Source organism: Rhizopus delemar, genomic scaffold (genome assembly GCF_000149305.1).
Source record: "Rhizopus delemar RA 99-880 supercont3.4 genomic scaffold, whole genome shotgun sequence".
NCBI lineage: Eukaryota > Fungi > Mucoromycota > Mucoromycetes > Mucorales > Rhizopodaceae > Rhizopus > Rhizopus delemar.
Genome location: NW_027137830.1, coordinates 2,417,656 through 2,438,443, shown reverse-complemented (window position 1 = coordinate 2,438,443; position 20,788 = coordinate 2,417,656). Strand labels below are relative to the sequence as shown.

At 36.0% G+C, this 20,788-nt stretch overlaps 10 protein-coding genes and 1 non-coding gene across 11 annotated transcripts; 6 read left to right on the top strand and 5 right to left on the bottom strand.

Annotated features, from left to right (window-relative positions):
* Nucleotides 1-439: 439 nt before the first annotated feature.
* RO3G_06415 (uncharacterized protein) lies at nucleotides 440-946 on the bottom strand (the record flags this gene model as incomplete). Its single annotated transcript, XM_067661005.1, has 1 exon — nucleotides 440-946. The coding sequence occupies one exon, from the start codon at nucleotides 944-946 to the stop codon at nucleotides 440-442; it is 507 nt and encodes a 168-aa protein (XP_067517106.1).
* Nucleotides 947-1,296: 350 nt separating this feature from the next.
* Nucleotides 1,297-2,280, bottom strand: RO3G_06414 (uncharacterized protein; the record flags this gene model as incomplete). The annotated part of the gene is made up of 1 exon (XM_067661004.1): nucleotides 1,297-2,280. The coding sequence occupies one exon, from the start codon at nucleotides 2,278-2,280 to the stop codon at nucleotides 1,297-1,299; it is 984 nt and encodes a 327-aa protein (XP_067517105.1).
* Nucleotides 2,281-3,304: 1,024 nt separating this feature from the next.
* Nucleotides 3,305-3,613, bottom strand: RO3G_06413 (uncharacterized protein; the record flags this gene model as incomplete). Its single annotated transcript, XM_067661003.1, has 1 exon — nucleotides 3,305-3,613. The coding sequence occupies one exon, from the start codon at nucleotides 3,611-3,613 to the stop codon at nucleotides 3,305-3,307; it is 309 nt and encodes a 102-aa protein (XP_067517104.1).
* A 1,127-nt stretch (nucleotides 3,614-4,740) lies between these two features.
* RO3G_19068 lies at nucleotides 4,741-4,813 on the top strand. The gene has a single exon. It is a non-coding gene; the product is annotated as a tRNA-Ala (tRNA).
* A 647-nt stretch (nucleotides 4,814-5,460) lies between these two features.
* RO3G_06412 (uncharacterized protein) lies at nucleotides 5,461-6,615 on the top strand (the record flags this gene model as incomplete). The annotated part of the gene is made up of 1 exon (XM_067661002.1): nucleotides 5,461-6,615. The coding sequence occupies one exon, from the start codon at nucleotides 5,461-5,463 to the stop codon at nucleotides 6,613-6,615; it is 1,155 nt and encodes a 384-aa protein (XP_067517103.1).
* A 1,671-nt stretch (nucleotides 6,616-8,286) lies between these two features.
* RO3G_06411 (uncharacterized protein) lies at nucleotides 8,287-9,781 on the top strand (the record flags this gene model as incomplete). Its single annotated transcript, XM_067661001.1, has 3 exons — nucleotides 8,287-8,581; nucleotides 8,631-9,401; nucleotides 9,477-9,781. 3 exons carry the CDS (start codon nucleotides 8,287-8,289, stop codon nucleotides 9,779-9,781), a joined length of 1,371 nt encoding a protein of 456 aa, XP_067517102.1.
* Nucleotides 9,782-13,165: 3,384 nt separating this feature from the next.
* RO3G_06410 (uncharacterized protein) lies at nucleotides 13,166-14,269 on the top strand (the record flags this gene model as incomplete). The annotated part of the gene is made up of 1 exon (XM_067661000.1): nucleotides 13,166-14,269. The coding sequence occupies one exon, from the start codon at nucleotides 13,166-13,168 to the stop codon at nucleotides 14,267-14,269; it is 1,104 nt and encodes a 367-aa protein (XP_067517101.1).
* A 503-nt stretch (nucleotides 14,270-14,772) lies between these two features.
* RO3G_06409 (uncharacterized protein) lies at nucleotides 14,773-15,948 on the top strand (the record flags this gene model as incomplete). Its single annotated transcript, XM_067660999.1, has 1 exon — nucleotides 14,773-15,948. The coding sequence occupies one exon, from the start codon at nucleotides 14,773-14,775 to the stop codon at nucleotides 15,946-15,948; it is 1,176 nt and encodes a 391-aa protein (XP_067517100.1).
* Nucleotides 15,949-16,021: 73 nt separating this feature from the next.
* On the top strand, nucleotides 16,022-16,705 carry RO3G_06408 (uncharacterized protein; the record flags this gene model as incomplete). Its single annotated transcript, XM_067660998.1, has 1 exon — nucleotides 16,022-16,705. The coding sequence occupies one exon, from the start codon at nucleotides 16,022-16,024 to the stop codon at nucleotides 16,703-16,705; it is 684 nt and encodes a 227-aa protein (XP_067517099.1).
* A 1,105-nt stretch (nucleotides 16,706-17,810) lies between these two features.
* RO3G_06407 (uncharacterized protein) lies at nucleotides 17,811-18,612 on the bottom strand (the record flags this gene model as incomplete). Its single annotated transcript, XM_067660997.1, has 2 exons — nucleotides 17,811-18,440; nucleotides 18,553-18,612. 2 exons carry the CDS (start codon nucleotides 18,610-18,612, stop codon nucleotides 17,811-17,813), a joined length of 690 nt encoding a protein of 229 aa, XP_067517098.1.
* Nucleotides 18,613-19,485: 873 nt separating this feature from the next.
* Nucleotides 19,486-19,893, bottom strand: RO3G_06406 (uncharacterized protein; the record flags this gene model as incomplete). The annotated part of the gene is made up of 2 exons (XM_067660996.1): nucleotides 19,486-19,521; nucleotides 19,594-19,893. 2 exons carry the CDS (start codon nucleotides 19,891-19,893, stop codon nucleotides 19,486-19,488), a joined length of 336 nt encoding a protein of 111 aa, XP_067517097.1.
* Between the last annotated feature and the right edge of the window lie 895 nt (nucleotides 19,894-20,788).

Here is a 20,788-nt window from a genome sequence, read left to right as displayed (position 1 = left end):
TACCAGCGTTCTAAAAGACTATATCGGAACCTGATTACAACAACGGCAGTTCAATCCTATTCTATAATTATCATTAGATCAATAGTTTAATTACTTCATTGTCCCTTGATTCGTCAAGTAGACAGCGGCTATTGATTATCCACTATCCTTCCTTATATTCCATATCATTCTTTTAACCGATCAATTGAAATAGCGGTAAAGACCCAGACATTCAAAAAGTATAAATACCCTCAATATTTTTATTAATAAAGTCATATATAATCTTTAGTTTCACAACTATCGTCTTTTTGTAGTTTTTGTCTTCTATTTCATATTTGGCAAAACAATATGATATCAAATACCTTTTCATTTTAAAAGTCAAAAAACTGCACCAACCGACCTCCTCTTTTTGCTGAGTGCTCTTTAGATCAGTACTCCGAATCGGACTTGGAAACTTTCGTTAATAAGTAGTAACAGTAGTAACTCTTTCTGTTCCAAGTTTCGTAATGTTTACTGTTAAACTGACAGAGCTATACTTGTATTTCAGAAAAACTGGGTTGCGTTGGTGCAGTTTTTTGACCCACTGTAGAGTAGCATCAGATACATCAGATGAAGGCTCAGAGGCACTTGACTGAGCAAATGAGAATGACAGCGTAAGTAGTCGATGGTCAGAACCAAGAGACAAGTCAGACGCGATGTCAAGGCGAGGAGACAGCAATGACGCGTTTGTTAAAAACATGTCAATGATGCTACTCATCTCTCGATCATCACGAAACCCGACCCAGGTAGGGATACCATGAGCCAGTGGGCCGTTCAGAACGGTAAGTGAGCGATCAGCAAGCCAGCGAGCCATAGCAGCACCACGAGGAGAGACCAATGCATCACCAGTGAGGTCACCAAGACGAGCATTGAAGTCGCCACAAATAAAAGTATTGGGAAGAGAAGGAATGGAGGAAAGTACATTCATAAATTCAGAGGTAGAAAGAGGAGGAGGAACATACAAACAATGAATGCGAAAGGATCCGACCTTCAACGAAAGGGTATACCGATTCGGTGAAGGAAGTTGAGAAACAGGAAAGGGACAAGAAGGAGAGACCAGAGCAGTAACACCCATCGAACCACGGTTGGCCGAAGGTACAGGAACACCATACACATGATACTGCATCCAGTCTGTAGGAAGGAGCGAAGGGGAAAGAAGCCAAGTCTCGGTGATGAAAAGGAGTGTAGAGGAGAGGCAATGAGACAGGACCTCATGGACGGTCGTGGTCCGAAGACCATTCGCGTTCCAAAGGCTTATAGAAAGGTGTTGGACCTCACTCATAATGAGTGTGATCCAGCACTAGCGGCATCAGAGACCAAAGCATCTGACATAACCGTGTCACCACGGAAAGCAGCGCCTGGATCCCGACCACGAGAAGCAGAAAGAGGAGAGGGAAGGGAGGACAAAATCTGACTCAAAGAGTCCTCATCGATCCAACCCTTGGTAGAAAAGTACTTACCTATGGGACCCACCAGGTGAGCACGGCCAGCACCAAGACGAGAGAGAGCACGGGAGCAGCGAGTGAACTGGAGCTCAGCACATTCATTAGCCTTGTCAGCCAACGAAAGATGCTGGAGCTCAGGATCAGCCAAGTTGACAGGATCCAAAGGATCAAAACCGTCAACCAACGGAACCTTAGCAGCAGAGAGAAGAGAAATCACCTCTTCTTTGTATAGAACATGGATAAGAAGACCAATAACCTTTGGGCCAGGGAAGCAGATGTCAAGGACACGGGAGAGATCAAGACCAAGCAGACGCAGGTTACGTCTGATTTCAGCACGGGTAAGTTTTCGATTGCGATTCAAGTACAAGTACTCGAATCCACGAGGAGCAGAAGGATCAACAGGCTGAAAAGTACGACTTGCAGCAAGCTTGCGCTTTTTGGAGGCAGGTTTCGAAGCGTTACGAGCGGCAATGACACTATAAGTGGGAACCACAGCAGTTGGAACTTGTTCAGAAGCAGTAGGAAGAGCAGCAGGAAGAGACGAAACAGAAGAAACAGGTGTAGTAACAAGATTGTCAGAAGAAGTCAATTGCGCCTTCAGATTCGCAATCTCTGCTTTGAGAGATGTGTTTTCAGATCGCAATGCATGGAGTTCGGCCAAGATGTCGTCGTGTGATGTAACACGGTTTTGCAGCGTTTGTACAGTATTTAATAAATACTGAATAGTGTTTTCCAAGTTATTTGAGCTTTGCATGTCGACATTCGCTTGGGCATTTGTCGACATCTGCGAATTAGTAGGGGTGAAATGTTGGGACATGGGAGATGTCGAAAATTGCAAAAAAAGGAGTTACGAACTTGAAAAAAATATATGTTGTAGAGAAAAAATTAGCGAATTTTTTGGTGTTAAGACGGTTGATGGATGTATCGTATTGGGTGAGATATTTGAGTTCAAAGTTGATTACGCGTCCTATACCTTGTGTAACGGTCGGAAGAGCGAAAGAGGTGGGGATGTAGCTCAGGTTAAAGATTTTGTTTTATTTAAAAGAAGATATATTGCAGGCGATTAATAAATCATTATTGCATCTTCAAGTACAAAAAAAGATAATAGATACAGTGAGTTAAAAAACCGTTTCAGTAAAATTGAAACTCACACATTTATCCTTTTTTTCAAAAAAGTATCTAGAGTACACGTGTTCTTTTTTATTATGTTATTATATCGCTTTTTTGCAACAAAGCAATGTACATCTCATCTTAATCTATGAAGTACATCTTGAGCAATGGCCATTTTAAAAAAGGCAATGACTGAAACGGTTTTTTAACTAGGTAAAAAAATACTAATATATAGTATTTCCACCCTTAGCTTTTATTACAGCTTGAACTCTAGCCGGCATACTATCAATATATTTACAACAAACATCCCTATCAAATGTTTCCCACTCAATTTTGATTCTTTCCCATAGTTCATGGACACCTCTTGCTCTTTGCTCATATAGAGTTAATTTCAACTTTAAATGTCTCCACATGTGCTCAATTGGGTTCAGGTCAGGCGATTGAGAGGGCCAAGGCAACACTGGGTATCTTGCTTCTTCTTAAAGATAAGTTGTTGTTATCTTGGCAGTGTGTTTTGGATCATTATCGTGCTGAAAAATGAAATCACCATCTCCCAATCGGTAGTAAGCAAGGGTGTCTGCCAGTTCAGTTTTTAGGATATGGATATAATCCGGTGCAGTAATTCTGCCGTCGTATATCTCGCAGATATACCCAACTCCATGGGAAGTCATACAAGCCCACACCATAACGCTTCCTCCTCCATGTTTTACGGTTGGAATTACATGATGAGGCTATAATGGGCTTCCAGGCAGACTCCAGTAGATTTCAACTCCATCAGAACCCCAAACGTTGATTTTCGATTCGTCAGAGAAGATAACCTTTCTCCAGTCGTCAGTGGTCCAGTATCTATGAGCAAGTGCCCAATCCAAACGTGCTTTCCTGTGTTTTGCTGACAAAAGAGGTACCTTTCTTTTGGGTCGGGCTTTGAATCCTAGGCTTTTTAAGGCGTTTAGGGTGGTGTTATAAGTCAACCTTGGATAAATGGCCTTGAAATAATCGAAAACCTCAACACCAGACTTCAGTCGTCCTAAGATTACCATTCTCTTCATGAGAGACTTGCTTGCTTCAGTTAAGATCGGAGGTCGTCCGCCAGTATTATCGGGTCTTTGGATATTCCATTTTTTGCAATATCGATGAACAGTGGCTTTAGAGAGAGTCAAGCGATCAGCAATTTCTTCTTAAGACAAATCGGTATCTAGCAGCACTCTCAAATCATTTTGAGTGTCTTGGGAAATAGAGCGAGTCATTTTTAATAAAGATTGGGTTGAAAATGTTAAATGAAAAAGGACAAAATTTGTTACGCGTTTATTAATAAAATAACGTGTTTATATACTTGTTTTTTTAATAAATGCAAAGCAGAATACTTATCTCCTGGCTTCATGTACATTGCATAAATGAAAAATGAAGTTTGCGTAATTGTTATTGGTATTTATGTTTTTTTGAATGGAGTTAAAAAACCGTTTCAGTGCACCGACTGTAGTAATTTTATAAGGTTTAGTGAGCAAATATTGAAAAAGTAATACTATCTCTATATTTTATGATACACCAGGACTAGTGCTTCCATATGATGTATAAAATATAGCATTTTACTAAGTATATCGGTAGTAGTGGTAGCAAAACCATATTTAGGAAGAACACTGAAACGGTTTTTTAACTCACTGTACAAAAAAAGGAGCCTGAGAAACAGAAAAACTCCAAAAAAAAGATAAAGAAAAAAGATGAGATATGCTGCCTACTCCCACAACTTAGCTGACCTACTGTCACAACCCAACGGCAAGGAACTTTGATGGCTTTACTTCCGTGGGGGATCAGTAGGAGACAGACAAAGAAGGGTTTCAGTCAGAGCGACGAGCAGAACGAGAATACCATAAGGCACCAGGAGAAGAGTCAATAGGATAATACCTATCAGAACGGCAGAGACGTTGGATATGCCAGAGCATCAATAAGAGAGAGGACCACCAAGGAGGACAGCGAGCTGAGCGACCAAGGGGCAGCGAAGACAAAGCAAAATCAATTGGATAGGACCCAGGAGGACAGCGAGGAAGGTCAGACCAAAGGAAGGACGGGATCAGATCACACTCGAGGAAGTGACGGCGAGAGCGACGATCGCGTCCGCAAGGACAGTCTTCTGGTTTACCAGGCAGCCAACCAAGACGCCAACGGACCAGGGGATGTAGCTCAAATGGTAGAGCGCTCGCTTAGCATGCGAGAGGCACTGGGATCGACGCCCAGCTTCTCCAGATCTTTTGCGTCTTGAAATGCTGTCGTTTCTGTTGTCATGTCTTTTTATTCTATTGTAACACGCAAGAACAAAACAGCGGAATTTAAATCGTTGCAGTTTATAACGAACGCCTTACAGTTTGCAACAACCACCTTACACTGTGACAAAGAAGTCAAAAAATGAAAAAAAAAAAATGAGAAAGGTCAAAAAAATGAAAAAAAGTCAAAAAAATGAAAAAAGTCAAAAAGAGAAAAAAAAAAAAAATTTAACAATATAAATATCCCAACTATTTAGATGAAGAAAAAGGACAGTACAGTTCTACTCACATTTTATTTTATATATTTTATTCAATAAACAGGCAACCTTCTCATAAAAGTTCCTGATCCCTTTATTTTTTTTACCTTTACCTTTATTTGATCTTAATTAAAAGATCTGGTGGTCACTACAGTACCTTATCTTAAAAATTTCAAGAAAAACTTCTCTAAAACACTCAAACTAAACCAACCATACTACAAAATAACATTTGGTGGTCACTACGAGGGTCAATTACACTATAATTGAAAATACTCAAGAATCAACAAATCAAAACTTACAAAACCTTAACTCACAAGAATTTACTTGCTCAAGCACTCAAACAACTTATTTACAAACTCAATAACATCTAAAATGGCGACTTACAATACCGGACATATCGCGTTGGCCAATAATTATAACTATAAACCTGTACCCGTTGACTTTCATGGATATGAAGGCGAAGATTTTCGCTACTTCCTAGAAAGACTCGAATCTTATCTTGCTATCAATAATGTACATGACGCCCGTAAACTCGCAATTCTCAGATCCTTACTCAAAGGTGCTGCAAAAGTCTTTTTTGAAAAAGACATACTCAAGAAACTTCCCGACGTCAAATACGAACAAGCAATTGAAGCTCTTAGAAGTCAATATGTCACAGCAGAGCTCATCCAAAACTATGAATTGGAATTTAATGATATGATTCAAGGAGAACAAGAACACCCCCGTATCTTCTTAGCTAGACTAAGGGAAGCAGCTGATCTTGCCAATATCGAAGATGAAGCTGTAATCGAAAGCCGATTTAGAGCTGGTTTACAGCCAGAAATCAAAAGATTCTGCATACAAAGTAGCTCAAAGACACTAAAGGATTGGATGAACCACGCAGAAGGATGGTGGAACGCAAATAGACCACGTAGAATTGCTATGGTAGATAATCCCTTTATCCCAAGAAATGCAAACCAAGCTTTGGTCTATCCCAGTGACAGCTATTATCAGCCGCATCATACACCCCCAAATCATAACATCGAACTTATTGACGATTATGAATATGGTGTACCAGTCTTACCTTACCGAGAAGTTCAACATACTAATATGCCAGTATACAATTCAAACGATCATAACATGCTTGCTATCAACCAGTTAGCAGCTATGGATACTTCTAAAGGTTATCCAAGTCAACAACACGGTAATCGTAATCATCACAGATCTCAGCAAACTTACAACCATCAGCAAATTATGGAGACTAATCAACAGCAGGATCTAGTGGACCTTATTCAAAAGACTATTCGTATGGAGTTCAACAATTATCAACAATATCAACAACCTGCCAGAAATTACAATCGCAATAATCGTTACAACAATAGCAACAATTACAACGATTATAACAACAACAGTAGCAACAATAATGGCAACAATAGGCATGGAAGATACAGCAATAACTACAACAACAATAATAGGTACAACACACAAATGGACAATAACAACGTGCAGCAACAAACTTCCAATACAAAACAACCGTCAAAAAACTAAATGGGTCGGTTGCCTTTAAACAAGGAAATGGTCAATCAAACACCCAAAATAATACAAAACCCATTAATAATACACAACAGCATCAACTAAACGCCTTATTAACAGAAACGGAAAATAAAAACTCAAAGCATAATAAAGATCTATATGCAGCTATCAGACCGGAAAAACCTCCTGAAGTCGGAACCGCAACCCCATATCCAAAAAATAGACAAGCTAAGGACAAAGGAAAGCAAGTAGCAGGACCTTCTGTGACGAAACGAGTAACAACAAGAAGTCATATCGAAGAAGTTCATCCGACAACTAGACCAAAGGTATCAATGCAACCACAAAACATTGAAGTTGACATGGACTTGCCTATACAAGAAAAGCAGAAGCATAAGACACCTAGAATAAAAAGAACACAACCTGACATCAAATACGACATTGTATCAGATGTGTTACGACACAAAGCCGACATAGATATAGGTGATTTAATTACAGTAGCACCTGCATTAAGAAGAAAACTTGTAAGCGAGTGTAGACCAAAACGAAAGCCAAAACAAGATCAAGCATCCCAGCAATTACAACAAACCATGGCATTACTGGAGGATGAAGAATTAAACACAACCGCTGTGTATTCAACCGTAAGCATTGGCGACAAAAACATAAAAGCATTAGTCGATAGTGGTGCTGCAAAAACATGTATGTCGAAGGCTTTAGCAGATGCCCTAGGATTAGAAATAGATTCAGCATCAGACAGCATTTTCACTCTAGGAAATGGCTCAAAGCAGACAGGGGGTGATTGGCACTTCAGGCCACGATGGATAAATCATAATATCTACAGCTATAGCGGAGCTAGAATAACCATCCAAAAATGGAAACTAAGGTTATAAGACAAGGATAATCGAATGGCGCTGTTTAATTTTTGAAATTCCGAACATATCCCGATTTAGTCAAGAATAATGGGGCATTTCTTAAGTGAAGCCCCTTTATTCCAAGTTGGTTTTCATATCATTTGGTACATTAGTAATTTTTAAAAGTAGTCAACACCATATAGTGCTTTTAAACTTGCTTAACAGCCATCAAAATATTTGTAACAAATGATCAGATGTATCTAATGCATTATTTCTCAGAAATTACAAAATAGCTTAATTGGCAATGCCCTCCTTTCTAATCTTGATGTCGTGAGTTCGAAACATCCTGTTACCATTTTATACTTCTGTGATAACGAATTACGTTTTCCTTTTTTTTTGTTTCGGAGCTAAAAGGATTTTGTAAGCCACAAAAAAACTTTTTTTGTGGCTTCATGTTTTTTCTTTTTTCTTTTGTTTTTCTTTTTTTTAGTTTTTAATAAAAGGTAAGTTGAAGATAATATAAGTAACCATTATTCATTAAGTTCTTTTTTTTTTATAAAAAACTATACTATTGAAACATTCAACTTCAAACTAGATACAGTATACAAGTATGTCAGCAAACAATAACAATTTAATTTCCAATGGTCCAAGCTCAAGAATTGTACCTAATGGTGAATTGGACAGAGAAGCTATTACAATTTCTTTCGATTCTTGTTGGAGGCAAATATCTTTTTTTTTAACAAAATAAGATTGTTAATTTTTTTTCTTTAGTTTTTTAAGAAGCATTGGTGCTATTTCTACTCAACCAGAGGTTAGATGTCCTAAATGCAGCGAAATCATGCGTGGTCCAACATGGAGAGCATCTCGTAATCAGTATCAATTTCGCTGCTATAATCGTGCTGCGCATGCAACAGAAGTCTCGCAATCTGTGACAAAAAACTCAATGTTTTACCGAAAAAGATGTGATATTCGTATAACATTGAAGGTTATATTTCGCCTTACTATGAACCAAGAAAGGTTTTCAACCATCTATAGAGATCTTTCAATTCACTACAAGGTGATTGCCCAGTTGTACCGCGACTTGATTGTTGTTTTTGAAAGCGACTTGTTAAGACATAATCCAATTATGTTAGGTAAGTTATGAGTTTTTCTTTTATATCTTTATTAATTTACATGATGTAGATGGGTCAGGTGTAGACCATGTCCAAATTGATGAGTCGAAATTTGGTAAGAGGAAATACCATAGAGGCCATCGAGTGGAAGGCGTATGGGTTTTGGGCATGGTCGAAGCCATTGCTCTTGGTACAAATAGGGTTGTGACAGTATCACAAGAAAACGGGGAGACTGAAACAAGATTGGTACCACAATTTAAAGCAGGCCGCAGATTTTTATGCACTGTTCCAAACCGAAACGCACATACCCTTATACCCATCATTCGAAAGTACGTTGCTCCAGGTACAACAATCAGAACAGATGGCTGGCGTGCCTACAGCGGCTTGCACCCTAGGGAGCGATACAATGCCCGCACTGGAGCTCTTCAAGTTGCAATGATGGACAGTGAGCAGCATATCTACAGACATCAAGTAGTTAATCATTCCCTTGGGTTTGCTACGGAAGATCAAGTACGCCAAAACAATACTCAAGGGATGATCAATACAAACATCATAGAAGGATTGTGGGCCGATGTCAAAAGGGAAATGCAAGCTAGACATCGTACAAAGGTTGAATGTCCATATCGCCTACTGGAGTACTTATGGCGTTATGAAAATCGCAACCGAATTTGGGCCGCTCTAGTGCGTGGTTTAGGAGAAGTATCGTTTCCTAATATGCCAAGGCAGAGAAATAGAGACGAAGAAGTTGAAAATTATCAACTTATAACAGAAGAAGAAGGAAGTGAAGAGGTGATAGAAGGGGATCCAACAGATGAAATGAACAACAATCATGAAATTGACAGTAATTATTTATACAAAAAAAAATGATAGCCTTATATTTGTCTGGATCAATGTAATACTAATTTCTGCATAATAGTCGATATTGGTGATGACACAGATACGGATGATACTGATGATGATCCAGATTATCAAGAAGTACAAGTACAACCACCTCCAGCACGTCGCCGTAGGATTAATAGAAGATCTGATGTCGCAGTCGTGATAGAAGATGAAAGCAACGCTTTACCTAGTTCTGGTAACAGTAGTGCTCTTTCAGTAGAAGAAGCTACAAGTAGATTAATGGATGTTGTACGTAACCGAGAATTAAATAACTTTCGAGAAGCATCAGAAGCATTATACAATGCTATGATCGCAGAGCAAAATACTCCAAATGCAGTATAATAAACGTAACATATATTAAAAAATATAGGCATTTTTTTGTTAAGGTATTTGCTACGTACTTCGTCAATTTATTAGGGTCATTTTACTGTATCTTATTTAATTAAACCAATATGAAGTGGCTATCCTTTATTTAATGTAGTCAATACGTAACTATATGCTAACTTTAATTTGCAAAGCAAAAGCGCTATTATCATGTGCTCTTGCTTAATTATAATTCTTCTTTGCCTAAAAAGTACTTACTGTTGTGTTTTTTCATTACATCTACTATGAACTATAGACACACATCTAAAAAAAAATAAATAGCAAAGAAATATACCGTATCCAGTAAAAATAATTTATATTTTTTTTAATTCAAATTATAATGTGAATAACATATTTAATAAGAACACTTAAAATTTAATTAAGAATAGATTTGTAATTAAAAAAGCATTATAAAAACGGTATGTATTAATATTTTTAAATGATATTCAAGAATGATATCACGTTATTATATAACAGTATATAGTTTATTACTTTTGTAAAACAGTAACTGATTGTAGTTGACATTAATAAATACAAGCATTAATACAAGATCATAATTAAAATAAAACAAAATATAAGTTTATTTAAATAAGATCATACCGCTGTAGAACAGTAACTGACTGTAGTTGACATTAATAAATATAAGTCTTAATACAAGATCATAATTAAAATAAAATAAAATATAAGTTTATTTAAATAAGATCATACAATCAATTCCAATTAAACATCTTCTTTTAGAATATCTATTGTATTCATGAGAGTTCTTTGATAAGAAGAAGTATCAACTAAAATAACCAAATCCAATCCAATGTCAGGAATATTGCTAATCTTTCACATAATTGAAATAACGCGTAAAATAACGTTATTTCAAATCAGTGAGGAATTCTCAGAATAAAAGATAATCTATGACAGACATACAAAAGAACAAATGAAAAGTTTTCATAATCATAATTAGAGATGACACTTGCTAAAGTACCTGAATATTAGAAGAACGATAGCAATAGAAGATATCAAGCCACTCACTCAATAAGATATAAATACCTGCCTTCAATTAGAATAATTTTTACTTTAACTTAAACTGAAATAAAGATCAGTCTCAAAAATTACTCTAACTGTTTCTTTATTTCTGTTTCTACCTCGTCTTCTATTATCTTAACAATTACAATTAGTTTTTTACAACTAATGTTTGAACCATAACGAAGAAATAACGATATTTTAAGAATCAAGGAAACAATGTGATTCTTACATGATAATAATGATGTTATCAAGTTAAAAAACTTAGTATCTATATTAAATGCATCAAAAGATGTTTAGGAATAAGCTTCCATTTGGTATAAATGCTCGGACAGTGGATGATGCCTCTTTGCAAGATATCCTTATTATAGCATATACGCTACGGACCCTAATTAGGTCGCAAAAATTTTGGCGGCCATATCGATATTTCATGTAACTGCCATACATCAATAATATTAGAATTCAAGAAACATACAAAGGAGTTGGCGATTGCTAATCCTTCAAAAAAGTAAATGAGGGCAAGCTGAGAAAACCAGATGCTTACAGTGCCAGATGTGCCCCAAAATTCAATTTTTCAGATTCCATTCAAACTTTTACCCAATGTAGCATATTATTGGGTAAGTCATTTTCCAAATTATCGGAGTGTGAAAGCAAATATTCGCTCCGCAATGATAGAAAACGTGCGGATATGCTATAAATTTAAGGAACACATAAAATTCTTTCTACTCGATAGTTTTTGATAAAATTTTGCATACTATATGCACTAACAAATAAAAATGTTTATGCAAAATCTCCGCCAAAATCGCCGACATTTTTATTTTTTTGCTGCTGTTTTTAGCATGTTTCTCTTCATCAAAACACAATATGCTAACAAATTTAAAAGTCATATTTTTGGAGTATATAGTTACACAAATGTTCAAATTTTTATTAAAATCTGTAAAGATGTCATTGATATAAAGCTTGCCAAAAAAAATTGTGTACCGCCTATTTTCAGACGCAAAAATTTATAGCAAAGAGTCGGAATTCAAAAACGAAAGTGGTACCAATCGATGCGCAATGGCCAAAAGTATATACTTCCATATTTGGAATGTAGTTCTAGCGCCGATTGAACTGTAGAACTTATGATTTATCCATCGTGGCCTGAAGTGCCAATTGTCCCAGACAGGTCTTGGATTGATATATGATGTACCAATTGGAATAAAAGATGATATGGTTATTCCATGTACCATTGAAGTATTACCATCATGCCCTACACACCTTATCCTGGGAAACAATTGGTTAAACCGTGCAAAAGCAAGAATTGACTTTGACACCTTAACCTTGAAGGTCAAATACAAACATCAAAAGGCCAAACTACCCATATATTACGAACGGAAGAATGTTGTATTGCCAAAAATGAGGTCTTATCAGCAGACATATCAACCCCCAGTTAGCCTAACCAATAACAAGTTAGAGCAATCTGATGAAGAACAATCCGATGATAGTTATGACGATGATATTGAAGAAACTGAATCAGAAGAAGAAGAAAGCTCAGAAAATGATACTGAAGAGGAAATAACAGATGATGAAAAAGAAAATCAGTCTCTATTAGTATTAGAAGATGGAACAAAAGAGGAAGTTACTATAACAAATTTCAAAGAATCTCACTTCATACAAGCTACAGCATCCGGATTAACAATACCAGCTAACTCATCGATGACCTTAACATTGGACAAACCAGAAAAAGAAATACCCGATTTGATTTATCACTTTGAAACAACTCACCCTAAGCTAAATAATGCTAGCGGATACTTTGATACATGTTCTACCCTAATTGTGAATAAGCGGACAGTTGAAATACGACTCTTTAATCGCACCAATGAAGTAATTATCGTAGAACCAGAAGAAGAGCTAGGAATATTAGAACGATACAATTTACATCGAGATAAAGTCATATCAGCCTATACTTTACAAACGAATCACGATCTATGTACAATAGGAACTAGTGATATTAGAAACAAGCACAAAACGAAACATAAACTGTTGGATACTGCATTATATGAAAAACTGGAAATAGGAGAATTACCATCTGACATTCGAAAGCAACTACGAGCTCTACTCAGTAGATACGATCATGTATTCGATTGGAATAATGATACCATAGGACGAACAGACGTTATAAATCACAAGATTATTATACAAGAAGATACAATGCCAATCAGCCATAGACCATATCGAATCAGCCCCTTAGAAGCGGAATATCTTCAAAAGGAATTGGACAAGTATTGCAAGTTAGGAGTAATATCCCCATCAAATAGTCCTTGGGCTGCGCCAGTTATCTTAGTAAAGAAGAAAAACGGTGAATATAGAATGGTAATCGACTACCGAAAGCTCAACACAGTAACAAAGAAGGATGCATATCCTTTACCAAGAATAGACGATCTATTAGATACGCTAGGAAAAGCCAAAGTGTTCTCAGCACTTGACATGCGAGCTGGATTTCATCAAGTACCCTTAGACGAATCAAGCAAAGAGCTGACAGCATTTACTACCAAATTTGGAACATATCATTACAATACCTTACCTATGGGTTTAGTAAACTCTCCAGCCACTTTCCAAAGATTGATAGATCTATGTTTTCGACCATTGATCAATAAATGCTTAGTAGCTTATATCGACGACTTAAATGTATACTCAAACAACGATCAAGAACATCTCCAACACTTAGAACTAGTATTCCAGTGTGTAGAAACAGCAAACCTGAAGCTCAACCCGGAAAAATGCTTTTTCTTTAAAGATCATTTAAAATTTCTTGGATATATCGTAACCAAAGATGGTATACATACAGATCCAGAAAAGATAAAGAAGATAGTCGAATATCCACAACCAACAACTACAACTCAAGTCAGGTCATTCTTAGGAATTGCATCATACTATAGACGTTTCATTAAGAATTTCGCAGCGATAGCTAGACCTTTGCACGACCAGACGAAAACAAAGAAGAAGATCCCGTGGACACAACAAACAACAGAATCATTCGAAACACTCAAAAAGTTGCTAACCACAGCACCTGTATTAGCAAGACCAGACTTCAACAAGGAGTTCATTTTAGTAACGGACGCATCAAAATTAGGACTAGGATGTGTATTGTCACAGTTAGATGAAGATGGAAAAGAACATCCGGTTGTATTTGCAAGTCGAGGTCTCAAGCCAAACGAGGCTAACTACGCACCTACAAAACTAGAATGCTTAGCCGTCATTTGGGCTGTAAAACTGTTTCGACCTTATTTACATGGAAAGAAATTTATGATCATTACTGATCATTCAGCCTTAACTGGTTTACTGAAAACACCAAACCCCACCGGACTTATCGCACGATGGATTGTCACATTGTCAGAGTACGACTTTGATATCAAGTATCGACCTGGACGTGTCAATGAAAGTGCAGATTTCTTGTCAAGACTAGGATATTAGACGACTATAACTTTACAACTATTATTACCAACATATATATTACTATTCATCAATAGGAGGATGGGAGGGAAGATGATACCTAAAACAACAAAAATCCAAAAACAACACAAAAAAAAAAAAAAAAAAAAAAAAAAAATCATTCGAGGAGCACGGCCCCCAAATTTCAGAAAACGAAAATTTTCATACAACCGAAAACACCGAGATTAGAAAAATGGAAATTTTACAAATTTAGAATACATCACATTATCAAAAAGAACCCTGAAACATCAAACAATAGATACAGTATCACAAATAACGATTAGTAACACAAAAACTTTATTCAACAAAAAAAAATGGAACAAAAACAAATAGACATGCTGAAACAATATTTACAAGACTTGAAATTGCCAGAAGGTATTTCAAAGAAGCAAGCAAAATACCTACAAAAAGAAGCACACAAGTTCACCATATACCAAAACACACTTTATCGTTATAATACTGAGAATGGTATTATACGGAAAGTAATGAATAAACAAGAAGCAGAAGAAATCATGTATACATACCATCAGCATCCTCTAGGTGGACACATGGCTTATAACAACACATTGCACAAAATAGCATCACGTTATTACTGGGACAACATGACTAAAGATATAATGGAATACGTAAAGAAATGTCATAGATGTCAAAAGTATGGAAAGAAATCTCTGAATGAAGAATTATACCCTATGCCAGTATCTACAAAACCTTTTGATCGAATAGCATTAGATGTTAAGCATGTACAAGCGTCTAGAGCTGGATATCGATATATTATCGCAGCAATTGACTACCTCACCAAATACGTTGAAGCTAGACCTATCCGTTTTCAAACAGCTTCCGAAATTTCACTGTTCTTATACGAAGAGATCATATGTAGACATGGATGTCCAACTATTATAATTTCCGATAATGGCAAGCCGTTTATCAGCAAGCTTTTACAGCAAGTTTGCAGAACATATTCAATTATTCATAAAACAACTACACCTTATAACCCACAAAGTAACGGGTTGATAGAACGTTTCAACAGAACGTTAGGACAAATATTACAAAAAAGAAGTGTGGACGAAAAAGAAGACTGGGATCAATATTTACCAGCGGCACTTTTCGCTTATCGAACAATTAAACAAGCATCTACACAACAAACGCCATTCTTCCTACTCTACGGTTACGAACCAAAAACGCCATTTGACATGGACTATCATATATACGAACGAAATTCACCAAAGTTTGAAGCCATTCTGAAACATAGGACAATCCATCAAATACATAATCTCAGTAACATAAGAAAAGTTGCAGCGCAAAATATACGCCAAACGCAAGAATCACAGAAGAAGCAGATAGAAAACAAGATATTAGATGAACGCAAAGAACTGAAACCTCCATTTAGACTAGGAGACTTGGTACTCATCTATAAAGATTACTTATCCACATCTTGGTCAGCAAAGTTACAAGACAAGTGGGAAGGACCTTATGTTGTACAACACATATTAGGCAAAGGCACGTATCACATCAAGAGCATGAATCCAGAAGATACCAAATTAAGAAGGGTACACGGAAACAGAATGAAACCGTACCAGTTACCAAAAGTGCAATGGTGTCAAGAAAACCTGAGACATGTTATGACCAAATTAGATGAACAAACAAAGGAGTTATTTCATTAAGATGAAACAACATGTGACTAGTATCAATCAGCAATACAAAAAAAAAAAAAGTATATAAATAGAGAAAAAAAAAATGGAAAAGCTATATTTTATTTCAATGAACAAAACAAACGAACAAGTCCCCGTATCAATGGTTAACCAGAACAACAATGCATTTTCCATGGATATGGATACTTACATCAAGAAGGTATATCAAGAACAAGGCTATGAAGCAGCTTTAACAGTAATGAACGATTTTTTAATAATGTGGGAAGATTGTAATATTGGACCTACGAATCTTACATATGAAATCGATGGTATCACATTTACAAGGGAAGAATATGCAATTTACACTGTAGAGGGAATCAAGGCAATGTTAGAAGGACATAATCAGGAAGACCAAGAAGCCAATTGGGAAATAGAAGATGATTTTGAATTGTTAATGAATATTGAAGCGCTTATTCAAAACCAATATGAACAATATAAGGCGGCTATAAGAGAAATTGAACGTTTGCAAGAACTAAAGGACTCTCTTTGTGAACTTATATCATTAAATGTATCGCGATGGGCCCACTTCAAGTTCAGAAGGCCAAAGCCTACTCCAGAATCAGTAACCATTTACATAGCAGCAAAACAAACAGCCCTTAAAACAATTGTACCTGGTTATAGTCTCTTCCGTGCCTTATCTTTAAAAATCAAACAAACAGACGCTTGGTCAAGAATCGAGGACGATTCTTCCCGTGGTCCGACGATCTGTGACAAAGAAGTCAAAAAATGAAAAAAGTCAAAAAATGAGAAAGGTCAAAAAAATGAAAAAAAGTCAAAAAAATGAAAAAAGTCAAAAAGAGAAAAAAAAAAAAAATTTAACAATATAAATATCCCAACTATTTAGATGAAGAAAAAGGACAGTACAGTTCTACTCACATTTTATTTTATATATTTTATTCAATAAACAGGCAACCTTCTCATAAAAGTTCCTGATCCCTTTATTTTTTTTACCTTTACCTTTATTTGATCTTAATTAAAAGATCTGGTGGTCACTACAGTACCTTATCTTAAAAATTTCAAGAAAAACTTCTCTAAAACACTCAAACTAAACCAACCATACTACAAAATAACAACACTATACAACAACCGCCTCTTATGTTATAACAACCACCCAAAATACCAAAAACAGAACAAAAGCATAAAATCCAAAAACATATAAATAACTCCAAATAATAATCACAAAAATACTTCACTTCTTATTAACTTCTTACTTACTTCACTTCTTATTTTACTTTTTCTTTTTATCAAATAAATATTCTTTTAAAGAGGCAAATTATTGTTGTAGAACAGTAACTGATTGTAGTTGACATTAATAAATATAAGTCTTAATACAAGATCATAATTAAAATAAAATAAAATACAAGTTTATTTAAATAAGATCATACAATCAATTCCAATTAAACATGTTCTTTTAGAATATGTATTGTATTCATGAGAGTTCTTTGATAAGAAGACGTATCAACTAAAATAACCAAATCCAATCCAATGTCAGGAATATTGCTAATCTTTCACATAATTGAAATAACGCGTAAAATAACGTTATTCAATTCAGTGAGGAATTCCCAGAATAAAAGATAATCTATGACAGACATACAAAAGAACAAATGAAAAGTTTTCATAATCATAATTATAGATAACACTTGCTAAAGTACCTGAAGATTAGAAGAACGATAACAATAGAAGATATCAAGCCACTCACTCAATAAGATATAAATACCTGCCTTCAATTAGAATAATTTTTACTTTAACTTAAACTGAAATAAAGATCAGTCTCAAAAAGTACCCAAACTGTTTCTTGATCTTTGTTTTTACCTTTTCCTTTATTATTTAAACCATTATACAACAACAATGTCAATAACTTTGCCGTATCTAGAGAAGATTTTAAGTAAAGTGTCCTTGGTTTCCATTGGTGACTCCATAGGAACATCGCTGAAATTGAAACGAGTTAAAGAAGTAGGGAAAGTTCTGGTTGCGGGAAAGGAAATGTCTTTAATGATAATCGGTTTATTGATGGCATCATTGCAATAATCCTGTGAGGCGAGACCCAGTTCAACAGAGAGAGAATTACCCTCCTCTTTATGTTGAATGGCATATCCAATTCCGTAAGGATATCCTTGACGAAGTTTGGACAGGAATTCCATGTCCAAATGGAGGTAAGCAGGTGGGATTGTATAGGTAACTGAACAGTCTGAAGAACCAGTCTTGTATGTTAAAGGTGTCGTTGGAGAAAGTGGGTCATGTAAGATGGAGATGTAGGAAGGAGCTGATGTAGCTGCTGCGGAAGGGCGGCAGTTGACGCTCAAAGTGACAGAAGAGGTACGTTTAACTACTCGAGGAGCAGAGGGCGCAAGCTTGCCTTTGGCGGCTGCTAGGAAACTCAAGGCAGGTGAAGAATGAAGCTCATTAGTGTTGTTATGGTGTTGTTTGTTAAAACTCGATTGGTTGTTGGGTTCGCTAGGCGCACCCTGAGGTACCAAATTAATTTAATGGAAAGAACCATGTTAAAATAACAATATTGTAACACGCAAGAACAAAACGGCGGAATTTAAATCGTTGCAGTGTAGTGAAGAACCTTACAATGTTAACGCCAACAAAGGCTGCGGTTTGTGATTTTATATACTTTTGAACCTTATTCATTTTTTGAACTTTATTTCAAAATCAAACTTTATTTCAAAAACAAACCTTACAGTAGGTCACAAAACTGCTGCAAGGAATCCATTTTTCTTGGTTTTTGTAGCGCACATCCTGTTACAATGGCACAAACTGCCTCTGTTCCCACATAGTAAATCTTCTACATGTCTTGAAAAATCCGAAAGAGTTTATGCCCTATTGGATAATTATTGAAGGAAGTATGAGGCGCGCAATTTGAAAATTTGAACGGAATGAACTTATTTATTAATATTTAGTTGGTCCTACTTTTCTATTAATAATCTCTTGAGTTCTTTCCGGAATGTTATCTACATGTCCTTGGCAAAGATCTTTATGGAAGTCATTTCATATTTCATCAACTCGTTCCCAAAACACATCCATGTTCTTTGCTCTATATTCGTAATAGTTGAATTTCAACTTCAATTGATGTCCTACGTGCTCGATTGAATTTAAGTCGGGGATCTAAGCTGGCCAATAGTTAACATAGCTCTCTTGGTGACTACATAACTAGGCTATTGTAGATTATGCCTTGTGCTTTGTGTTATTATCATGCTAAAACTAAATGTTGGACCAGTCGAAATTGTAGTACTTCATAGTATCACGAAGCGTAGTGTTCAAAATATGCTGGTAAACACCCGAGTTCAAGTTTCCATCGTAAATTTAGCAAGCATATCCTGGTCCTTCAGAGATTATACAACCCCAGGGCATCATTTTGCTAGCTCCGTGGTTGATTGCAAAATCCAGGTCATGATGTTGAAGAAGGTCACTTGGCCGTTTCCAATAGTGATCAGCATTATCAAAGCCCTATACGCTGAGCTTGGTCTCATTAAAGTACACTGTTTGCTGTCAGTCACTCATTGCCTAATCCTGATGCTCCTTGACCCGTTCTAACTGACGCTACGTATGCGTTTTTGTCTGAAATGGCTTCTTTTTTTCTATCAGAAAATGGAACTCCATTAATTTCAGTACGTTAATTTCTGACTGGTATGAGATATCATAGCCAAATCCAACCAGCTCCCGGTACACCTCTTTAGAAGCCTTTAGAACCCATTCCATGACTTTTCTTTTGATTAACCGCTTCGTCACTTTGGAGACTACTGTAGGTCTACCACCTGTATTTACTGTCCTACTCGAAAACAGCCGTCTAGAGTATCTACTAACAGTTGATTCATGTAATCCAGGCTCCTTGGAAATATCATACATTGATGTGGATGCGGTTAATGCCTGTTTGTGATCGTTTATTTTCTCCTCTGACAGCCGTTTAGGCATGCGATTGACGATAGGGTAAAAAAGAGAAATAATTTAAATAAGGGAATATAAAATTTAAAATAAAGGAATTGTAAGCGCTTTTATATACTGGCATCATTCTAATCATGTCAAGAATGTGAAAAATTATGATAGCAACCAGTTGGGTCGTATTAAAATTCGTCATTTAAAACATATGTGAACAAGTAAAAAATGTCGGATGTTCATAATACTACCTTTAGCGATCTCAAATTCCACCAATAACCATTGCCCATATCCGATAATCGACGAATAAATGCACTTTCTATTGAGGTACAAACAGTCAAAGTTTGAGATAGTTTGGTGCAGTACCCATGGACAACCAGCTGTAAAACCTGAATTTTGCAATTCCTTGCAGCAGTTTTGTGACCTACTGTATAACTAAATCAAACCTTATAACGAAAACGAACCTTATATCAAAAATGATCCTTATATCAAAATGAAACCTTATTTCCCCTTTGTCTATAAAATACACAAGTTTTTATTTCTATTTTACTTCACTTATCTTAACTTCTCTTTGTTATATTTTTATATATAAATAACCAATAAATCAAGTATCTTTATCCCTGAATCTTTTGGTATAACACTCTTAAAACACAAGCAAGACAAGTCCCTTGAAGCAAATTATCTTCATTGTAAACACTTTCAAACCTTTTATTAAACTACTACAAACAAGTCTGATCTACTTAACAAGATCTGGTGGTCACTCATAACAAGCGAATCCATTATCAATACTTTAACTCAAGTTGTATTTTCTTATTCTTTTTATCAAATTTATTCTATTTCAAAACCATAAACTCTTACAAGCCATTAAAGGAAGAAAAATTACAGCAGTTTATAACGAACGCCTTACAGTTTGCAACGACCACCTTACACTATA